This window comes from Pempheris klunzingeri, chromosome 17, assembly GCF_042242105.1.
Source record: "Pempheris klunzingeri isolate RE-2024b chromosome 17, fPemKlu1.hap1, whole genome shotgun sequence".
NCBI lineage: Eukaryota > Metazoa > Chordata > Actinopteri > Acropomatiformes > Pempheridae > Pempheris > Pempheris klunzingeri.
In genome coordinates this window covers 14,520,454-14,531,290 of record NC_092028.1, presented here as the reverse complement: position 1 = coordinate 14,531,290, position 10,837 = coordinate 14,520,454, and the positions used below count along the sequence as shown (strand labels likewise).

Genomic DNA, 10,837 nt, shown 5'->3' with positions numbered 1-10,837 from the left:
GATTTGCCAGTGATTCAAAATGATGGATTGGGATTAAGTTAAGACCATCAGACAATGTATGCTGTGCATCACTTCAGCACACTCTTTTTTTGAATGTGTTTCTCATATATTATGTTTGCAACCGGACAAAACTTTTCCATAAAGGAGACTGCTGAGTTAAGAGAAAATACAACCACAAACTGTGACAGGGCCCGCCTCAAGCCAAACAAGATAGCTTTGCATGTCTGCCATGGAGAATAATCTTTGTAATGGAGAAGGATAGAGCGCAGTTTCTCATAACTGATGGATGTAAACACCCACCAGCCTCATTTTTACCCCCTCTTTGCACTGCACACTCCACCACCCTGTGGCTAAAAGAGTAGCAATGGTGACTGCAGTGTCAGTGCACAATACAATCACCCAAATGAAAACCAGAATGTAATATAAAACGTCACAGAGAATAAAAAACGTCTAAAACCTAAATGTTCAAATCAAAGGTACTTGACAATACTGTATTTCAGCCCCTACAGTTTTTGTTTTCAATGTACGTCCACTCATTGTACACAACAATATATTTTTGTCTCTCAAAAAATACAGGGAATCATGCAAATATAACAACTTTTCTTTTATGTAGTACACTATGTTAAGCTTTCTCTGTTCTTAAACCTTTATAACATATATCATTGCAAGTACTAAAAGTCAGTCTCTTGGTTCCCAATAACTAATCCCCGCTTCCCCCCCTCCCCAAAAGAATTAAGTAAATGAAATTAAACAAAGTCAAACAGTCAACTGAAAATAGAGAAACACACAGACATATCAAGAGATCAGGCTGAGTATAAAACATCCAGAGAAGCATTTTTTTTTTTTTAACCTTAGCATTTTTTTTCTTTTACTTAGTGTACAAAATTCACAGATATTTCACAGATTCTTTAAGTCCTTTGTCCATCTTTGGAAACTAAACCTTTCAGAGTAAATGCATATTGTGTCAACATTTTGTGTGTTTGTGTAAAAAGTGAAGACATGAAGAACAGCGTCCAATCAGGTGATAAACCATAGCCCAGTTTGGCCCACGTACAGGATTCAAATGCTCTTCTGCTCAGATTTAATTGCAGATTTATTATTTAGAAATTGAACCTTAAATGCTTTTCCAGCTTTTAAACTTGTCAACAAAACTCCATATCCATTGCCATGCAGACTGCATGCATGTCTTTGATAGAATAGCTCACAGGCATAACGTTATTTAGTTGTAAGAACATAATTAGAGATGATATTGCTACATTCTGATGAGAACTTTTAGGTGTCATTGAATGCTTTCAACATAAACATACAAGGTTATTTATCTTGTGATTTTTCCAAAGTGTTTTTTAGACTGCTTGGCAGTTGAAAAGGCAGAGTTGGCGGTGCTCAGCCCGTCAGAGCTTCCTCATAAAGTGTGAAGAGTGACCAAGAAATCAGTCATGCCAAGACATATTTCATTTGTCTCAACCGACTTCCTTTTTTCTTCTTTAGATAAATACAAATTTATGTTAGAGCAACATGAAAAATGGCACGCTTTTCTTTTGTTTTTATTGCATCAGCCCTTATGTGGCTATCGTTAGTAGACACACTGTACAGTTTCCCATTTATCAAATTGGGCACATTATCCACACAGGCTAATCTCCTACACAGCAAGCTAATGGACTTAATAGACTATTAGACAAAAGGTCTAAAGATTCCAAATGAAAGGATTTGCAACCCACTGTCAGTGCTAATACCTGCCTGTCACCTGTCTTAAAATTAAGTGAAAATGAAGCTGTCCTCCTCAAGGCTTTAAAGGAGGGCTGCTTTCAGTCGTGAGAAATGCTAAAGGTCCTGAAAGCTTTGAAAAAACTGCTCCAACAATATACTTCTGTTATGCATGCACACGTCTGTCTGTGTGTGTGTGTGTGTGTGTGTAGTATGGTTAATTTGAAGCAGCTAACTGATTCATGCATGCTAACATTTTGTGTAGCCATGCTTCCACATCTTTTGTCCCAAATGCCGGCCTGAATTCAACCAAAATCCCTCTCTTATTGCTCTCTCCTCTTTGTAGACCTTGCCCATTACCTTCCTTTCAGGAAAAGATTTTTTTTGTTTAGTCAGACCATGACTCATTCTGACTTACTTTTTTATGTTCTATTTTTGCCACCTACTCCTTTGTGTGTGTGTGTGTGTGTGTGTGTGTGTGTGAATTTTGTGGTTGATGTGAACGAGCTGACATACGTTATCAAAATGTGTTTTCCTGCTTATAATTAGTTTCTTTTAATTATTCACTCACAGTTCTTTACAAATATTTTTTCTGCCCGTATCGTATATTATTATCCAAATTTTTCTATATTGTGGGAATATGTGTATTGTATTATATTGATAGGACTTATCCTGTAAGTCCTTTTGCTGTGGCCTTTACATGTAACTCCTTTAGTAATTCAAAAACTGATTACACATAAACCCACAACCAATTTTGGGCAATGATCCATTTGTAAGAAACTAGAATTTAGTTTAATTGGGCCAGACATGAAATATATAAGAGTATAAGGATTAACATGCTAGAAACTGAGAGTGTCTGTGATTTTCTGAGGTATAGGGGAAGCAACCCAAACCAGCCTCCCACAAAAGGATTAAACATTAATAGCACATTAGATGGCTTTCTCACGTCTGGCTTTCCTGTGGCTCTGAGACAAACAACAAGGCCAGTGCTACAAAGGACCATTGATCTCTGAGTCAGCCACCCTCTGGGGGTTCAACAAGGATATAAGCTAGAAGGAAGAGCAGATTTTTTTGTTTGATGGCGGCTTTGTGGGACAAAGACAGGTATGATGACATGGCTAACGTTTTGAGAGTTATATGTGGTCCTGCCTGACTGTTTAATAACGGTGCCTTATTGTAACTGATGATTACTCAGAAGTGTACTCTGTTACACTTAAATCTTCAGTCCTGTGGCAAGAGTCAACCACAACGAAAAAGTCAAACTTCATTGATTAGTATGTGAGTGCAGGACTGACAACTTTGGAAAAAAGTGAATGGGTGAAACACAGGACTTTCCCCCAGGAGACAGCTGTTTGTGTCCTGTGTGGGTACATACTGTACTTATGTCAGGTAAGTGATGCAACCATGATGATGGACGCCTGTCGCTGATACTCCCTTATGGTCATACATGTCATTGTAGCAGTCACTAAAGACAGAGTTACGCCATCATTTCAGTAAGAGGACATGTTGCCCATCCAGCAATAGCAGTAATTTGAGCTATGGAGAAAACTCATAAATCATTAGAAATATTGGTATTGGCTTTAGAAAGATGCTGTATCATTATAAAGATTTGTTCAAACAAATGTTAAAATAAAATTTGAGCAGAAGAGCACTTGAACATACATCTGTCCCCTGAAAACCTTTTTCCTGAAAAGCACAGTAGTGTGTTAAAACATCAAAATAGAAAATGTATGAAATTGAATCATCCATGGAGACTAATAATCTTTCTGTCACATTATGTTTTATCAGGTAATCGAACATAAATGGCAGCAGAAACAATGAGCAGAAAATTCCTCAATTTGCTGTTACACTTATCCTCAGTGTCCATTTTCTGTAAACTTGTTATGGCAGTTGAGAATCTGGGGAGTCAAACACACCACGTTTCCTCGGCAGGTTTAGGTACTCTTGGACCGTGCTAGCAAAGAAAATCCTTTCCAATGATTTGGTGAAAGTCTGAGTCAATCACAGTTACAAGTTCCTCTGGAATCATTGTTATCTCAGATAATGGGAGATTAGCAGGAGATTAAAAATTTTCAATACTGAATGTTCATCACATGACGCTTTATCATATAAAGAAGGCGGGCCAGGAGGTTCATCCCAGACACACTATTACCAAAACATGACAGGAAGGCTGTCAGCCATATGCAGTTCATTCAATTGTTGACACTCACAGCGGAAAAATGACTCCAGACTCTGACTGTATGCGCGCATCTTAATAAGACGAGGAAAAAGCAACAGAGATAGATGTTTTATGAAAACAAAGAGGGAGGAGGAGATACACAGATCAACATGGAGTTGCCATTCCACATCCACCTTTCATATTTGAATACATTTCATTCCTGTTCAACCTGTATTTATTCAGAGTCAAGCACATTCTAAAAATCAACTGCTCCAAAAAAGAAGAAAAGCAGTAATGATATGTGCTGCGCTGACCCAAATAGTCTGCCTAGCCTGCAAGAAAGGCAAGCTCTTACTTTAATCATTTAATAAAACAGAACAGTTCATGTTCATTACTCATGCCAAACCCATATCCCATTGGACCCGTGGGAGCAAGGAAAGTGGTGGAAGGTGGGCTAAATAACGTCATCTACAGTAAACAAGCGAGGATCAAAAATGTTCCTGAAATTAAACCTGTCGCTGTAACTTCTTTTCTCTTGAATATAGCCCTGAACAAAAATGTGGAGTAACAACCACTGGTTCAGTTTTCACATTTTTAGGGTAGGATGTCTCAGATTGTGTATGTTAGCTGATGATGTGACAATTCAGCAGCTACACAGCACTTTGGGTAAGAAGGACGTCTTTTGTCAGAATGGCAATGATTATTTAAGAAAATCATGATAAGATCATTTCCACAGAAAAGGCCAGGTGGATGGAAAGTACGAAACATCAATTGAAATTAGGTTATAGCTGCGCAGGCACTGCACTAGTGTGGTATATCTGAGCATCACGGTCATGTGATGTATGTGTGGGAAAATACAGTGAACATTGTTGATATTTTTTACATTTCTCCATGCCGTTGATAATCTAGTATTGTTTAGACGCAGACATCCTGCCACTGGGAAAGATACTGACAACTATTAATTTAAGTCAATTTTGGGCATATACAATATAATCCGACAAGGCATGCCAACACCCACTTACACTGACCACTGTATACCACACAGCCACACACACACACAATCATGAGGCATAAAGTGCAAGCAAACATGCCTGTCACAAATTGGCTAATTAAGTTATCAATAGACAACAATAGTATTAATTTCCAGAACAGAACAGACACGTTGGCAGTAATTAGAAGTGTCCTTTCCCTCTGTGCCTCATTCATTTCATGTTAGAGAAAGGATTTGGAATGTACTGTGATACTCACATTGAATGATGCAAATAGATTTTCCCCACAACCTGCTTGTAATCTACTTACATTCACAGTGGCTGCAGAAAATTATTTATATCCTTGCCTGTCTTGCCTTTTTTTTGTCTTTCTTTCAATTTCTCCTGGGTTCTGTTGCATATGGGTCACATCATTCATGTATTTTTGTAGGGGATTGTATGAGCATCTTTCGATACAGGTAAGTAGCATATACAGTAAGTATATCTAAGGGAACATTATTTTGCCCTCTGCCCTCTATACTCAAATTATCCTCAGAATTCACATCATTACTTGGCAAAATTTTGTTATGGGCAGTTTGGGACATCTGCAGGTCAATATTCTTTATATTACTAACTGAACCAGTTGGAAAGATGTGCTGAAACAAGCATGGGTGCACGGCACTATTTTAGGATCTCTCTTTCATCAATTCCTTATGCTACAGGACCTTCAAGCCCATTTGACTGATTTGTCTTCATTGATTTGTTCTGTTTTTTTTTTTTTTGTTTTCCAATTTCTCCTTTCTTTATGTGTGACAGATACACAGTGACCAACAAGGGCAACTGTGCTACAACAACCCAAAACATTTGCATTTTGGAGAAAAATGCTGCATCTTCATAAACAATGCAAATTCAAAAAGACCTACAAAAATCTAATACTAATGCAACAATAATAACACGCTGCAAATTAAAAACATGCTGTAGAAAGCCAAAACAAACCCTGACAACAAATGCAACAGAAAAAAATTGCAACATAACCAAAGTGCTCCAGCCCTCTAGGGGAGCGCTAAGTGGAACAGCAAATTTTTTTTACTGAAAACAGAGAGAGACCAGGCAAAGGAGTGAATTTGTATTTGAAGTCTGTAACTGTAAAATGGCCAAGTGTAAAAAAAAAAAAAGAATATGTACCTTTTTATTTAATCTCTTTACTCCACTTTTTTCCCACTTCAAAAACCAACACACTCTCTCATCTGGTCCCTGTCTGTTTTAGGGAAGAAAATCAAGATGTTCCACTTAGCGCTCCACCTGCAGGCCTGGAGCACTTTGGTTGTTTTGCAAATGTTCCTGTTGCATTTGTTTTGTGAAGCTGCCGCAGGTTGCAGCATTGCAGCACATTTGCCCTTGTCAGCCACCATACAGATGTCATTGAAATGAAAATACCTCAGACACATAACATATCACATGGAGGAGAGATAGGGCCTGCATTTGACAACGCTGCTCACAAATCGACATGTTGTCTCTTGTAGGCCTACTTGTTTCCCTTCACTTAGAAGTGTAAGTATATCCAAGTGTACACTGCAAATTGATACAGCACCCAATACAAAATAGGAAACAACATCTTGGATCACACAAGCTTAAAATGAATCAACATTTACCTTCGGTGATTATCCATAGATGAAAACATGGCACTGATAAAAATGGTCCATATGATCACAAAACATGATCACGCAAAGAATACTAAATTACACAGTTGGTCCCTGTGCTATAAATAAAACCCACAAACACTAAATGAGAATGTTCCAGAAATGGTGCTACAATGAAGTGTAAAATAAAACACCATAATGACTCTCATATCCCAGGCACAGTTTCACAGTCCTTGCTTTTAGCACAATATTCTATACACCTAGCATGCCAAAAATAACCCGAAGGCAAAATTTTGTCCCACATTTTTCTATCCGTTTTTCTTTCGCCCACAGCCCTATCAGGGAAAGAAGTATTCAGACGTTTTTCCCCTCAATTGCCACAGTCACAGCTTCTGTTGTGCAGACACACCCTTCCAATAATCAAGGATGTCATGCAGGTCCTCGCCTTTAGCGAACTGCACCTTTTTTCGAAGGGCATTTCCTGCCGTCACATAACAGGCCTCATCCCGTTGGCCTTTCCGGTAGGGGCGAAAACGCTCCCAGATCCGCAGTGAGCTCTCTGAGGAGTACTCTGGGCTGGAGGAGTAGCCAGAGTAACTGGAATGGTGGCGGGCAGGTGAGAGCTGGGAGTAAGATGCTGCATCCCTGCGGGAGCGCGTCAGGGGCTTCAAGAAGGAAACCCTCTGTGCTGGGGAGCCCTGGTGGGAGCCTTCATAGTAAAGAGCTGGGACAGAGTGGCGGTGCTCCGAGCAGTGGTAGTCCTGTTGCACCTCCAGCTGCTGCTGCTGTTGCTGTTGTATTTGTTGCTGTTGGTGATAATGATGTGGCTTCTGGCTGTCCTGATGTTGGGCACCAACACCACCACTGTCGCAACCACCACCACCCCCTCCACCACAGCTCCCACTCCCTACTAAAGGCAGCCTCTCCAGGGGCTCCCCACAGCCCACGGGACTGGCACGGTCTGGGTACTGCTGCTGTTGTTGATTACAGGCATCTGGGCTCCTTGGCTCTGGAACATCCAGGCTATACACCCTCGCTCCTCCACGTTCTCTGTCACGACCCATCGAACCACAAGAGGTGGTGCTACACTGTTTCTTCACAGCATTTACAATAACCACAGCTGCATCTGCACTCATTTGACGCTGAATGGGCCGTACAGCAGTGGCTGGTGGAGGGGGCCTGTATGGGGGAGTGACGACAAAGCCACCACCACTGATTCCTGGGCGCTCAGAGAGAGGGGCATTCAAGGCAGGGAGTGGAGGTGGAGGGGGTATTTTGTTGGGAGCAATGATCTGGCAGGGCTCCGTCAACCCTTGGGAGAGTGGGATTAGGCCACGAGTAAGGGAGGATGTGCTGGTGGGGGGAGGGGAGGTGGGATTGGTGGAAGCCGTGGGGTTAGTAGAGGCCCCTGAAGCTGCGACTGCTGCATCCAGTTTCAGTGCATCAATGCAGTTGTTAATGATCTGGTTAACCTTGTCCACCTCCATAGCGATAGTGGAAATCTCTGATGCAGAGCCATGGCCGTCATCATCTGAGTCATCCCCTATATCAGTTCCATCATCGTCCCTCAAATCTACCCCCCTCATCCCTCCATCTCCCACCCTGTCCATCCCTGCCCCTCCAGTTCTAACATCCATATAGTTTCCTTTACTTGTGGCCATGGCCTCTGAAAAGGCAGTGGCCATCTTTTCCACTTGTGGAATAGATGAAAGTCTAGAGGAACTAGTGTTGGCTGAGTGAAGCATTCCAGAGCTAGATGATGTGGACATGGGAAGTTTGCCTCCATGGTGATGCTGATACTGATGATGTTCTCTGGACTGCTCCTGAAGCTTGTGGACTGCTGATGGATCATTTGCCACTGCTGCTGCCACCTCTGGTCCATAGCGCATTTCCAGAATAGTTTTCTTGACACAGATGGATTTCTTCTTCTCATCATGCATCCGTTTCTTACGTAGACAATAGTAGACGAGGCCTAAAACAATGAGCATGCCAAAAAGGCAGCCAACAATTGTCATTATGTAGTGAGTAGTGGTGGAAGGTGTAGGGAGTGTGTCATCTTGACTTTGAGCCCGAGTGGAAAACTGAAGACAGGTATGGTTGTAACGCTGGGAGTTGCGGATGGATGCCACACAGAAGGTGTAATTGGTGTGTGGTTTGAGCTTGCTAAGGGTAACCATCTCCTTCTTGTTCTTCAAATTCATGACGTCAGAAACAAATGTGTGGTTGTGTTGTGTTAGAATGTACATCTTGCTGTAGGGCCTTGGGATTTGCACAAACAGAGAGGCTGATGACAAAGAGACATGATGTAGTTTGATGCTGGGAATGAAGCTGTGTTCAGTAGAAGAGGAAGAGGTGGTGGGCTGGTGGTACGGCCCCACACCACCAAACATCTCGGGTCCAATCCCAGACGGACCATCCAGATCTGGCGGTAGAGAGGTCATTCCTGGAATCATCACTCCATCTCGGCAGTGATGGTACAAAATGTTTTTGGCATTACGACCAGCATGGCCAGCAGCGATTAGTAAAGGGAAGCCAAACATCTCCCGGGGCGTCTCACATTGAAGCCGGTCATAGGTGTGTGTGACATTGTTGAAGGACTCCAACCAGGTCAAGAAGCTATAAAGATCACAGCCGCAATGGAATGGATTTGCTGCCAGTTCACACACCATCAGCCGATTTAGAACTGTGAATGTGGATGGGTCAATGCGGGCAAGTTTGTTGGATGACAAGTCAATGCTGCTGAGGCTGAGGCACTCCCAGAATGCATTACTGGCAATAACCTCAATGAGGTTGTGCTGGAGAAAGAGGCATTGCATGCGGCCGAGCCCCCTCATCATACCCTCAGTTAAGTTTGTCAACTTGTTGTAGCCCAGCTGGAGAACCTGAGAAACACACAAATGTAGCATTTAGGCATTTTTATTTCATATTACACTTTGGGCACAGCTTTTGGCATAATTTGTACTGCTAATAATAAATTTGCCCCAACATGCCCCAGCGTTTTCATCGTCTAGAACAGAGTTGAAAAGGGTAAAGTCCAAACATATTATCTGACTGTCAAAATGTGTCATTGTGCACATGCGCTTGCTTTCTATGCAAAGTATAGCTCTAACAAACTGCCATCTCACTTTCATTTTTCATGTCCTGTAGGTGATTCAGACAATATGGTAAAAAAACTGACAACCTGTGTGATTCTGTTAAGGCCATGTCACTGATTTTATTCATCAATTTGTTGAGTAAAATCTGAATAAAATGAATACACAATTTTTTTTTATCACTGTATGTGCACTCACCCCCAAGTCTGGGTTGTTGGTTACATTATGCCTGTAAGTGAGTTTACTGAGGAATATTATAATGAAATAGAGCTATCATCATCCAAAATATTACAAATTAATTACAGTCTTCTTTTAATGCATGTTTCATGTATCCAGCAAAATTCAATTTGAATTTCAATATAATAAAGCCCTACTCAGTATCAAAATAAAATAATGAATTCCCATTAAAATGTAGGTCAATGACATGTAGATTAAGTGCATTATGCTTATATTATATTTTATCCTGCATCACCTGTAGGTTGGCTTGTCCTGCAAAGGCTCCATCCTCAATATAGCTGATTTCATTCTTTGTGAGGTTGAGGTCAGTCAGGTTGGTGAAGCGGTACATGGAGCTGAAGAGCACAGCTTTCAGCTTGTTCTCATTCAGTCTCAAGTCATGGACCGTGTTGTTGATGTGCTGGGGGATAGTCTCGTATGGCGGCTGGTTCTGACTGCAGATAGCCAGCCACACATAGCCTTTGTCACCTTCAATGAGCCAGCAGTCCCCACTGACCATGTTGGGAAAGTGGGAGAATAAGAGGAGGGGAAGAATGAGAAATAGGAAAGTGGAGGTGGTAGAAGGACCCTGCATGATGCCTATGAAAAGAAATGAGGAAGAGGGAAAGCTATAATTATTAAGGAGAGAAACGTAGGGACAGACAGGAAAGGAAGTTATGTTTGCAGGAGAAAGGGAAGATTGCTAGGAACGATTTCCAAAAAGGAGAAGGATCTGGGTTGGGTGCTGAAAAAGGGGTGAAAGCGTCACTATGCCAGTCACAGCTTTATGGTCATCATGGTGATTAGCAGGGGAGCCATGTTATGTCATATCTCGTTGGGCTGCAATGTGGGGTGACACAGGCTTTCTTCATAGTCTTTCGTTAGACTTCAGCTGTGTCCGATTCAAATGGATGGACCCTTGGAAAATTGGAGAATCTGAGGAGAGAGAAGAATATCAGAGGTAACAAAATGAACATAAGCAAAACAATATAGTGTGATACAGTAGACATGATACACGATGGCAAAGATGCATTTTTATTACTCCCTTTTTAAATTAAT

General features: G+C 41.4%; 1 protein-coding gene across 1 annotated transcript; it reads right to left on the bottom strand.

Annotated features, from left to right (window-relative positions):
* Nucleotides 1-6,853: 6,853 nt before the first annotated feature.
* LOC139217170 (protein phosphatase 1 regulatory subunit 29) lies at nt 6,854-10,373 on the bottom strand. The gene is made up of 2 exons (XM_070848467.1): nt 10,035-10,373; nt 6,854-9,352 (listed from the first exon to the last, which is right to left on the bottom strand). The coding sequence occupies exons 1-2, from the start codon at nt 10,371-10,373 to the stop codon at nt 6,854-6,856; spliced, it is 2,838 nt and encodes a 945-aa protein (XP_070704568.1).
* Nucleotides 10,374-10,837: the final 464 nt, after the last annotated feature.

What these genes read in the sequence shown, in the direction of transcription:
- LOC139217170 (XM_070848467.1), bottom strand. Translation starts at nt 10,373, where the DNA reads ATGCAGGGTCCTTCTACCACCTCCACTTTCCTATTTCTCATTCTTCCC. An exon ending in CAGGACAAGCCAACCTACAG is followed by an intron (nt 9,353 to 10,034) that starts GTGATGCAGGAT and finishes TGTGTTTCTCAG; the next exon opens with GTTCTCCAGCTGGGCTACAA.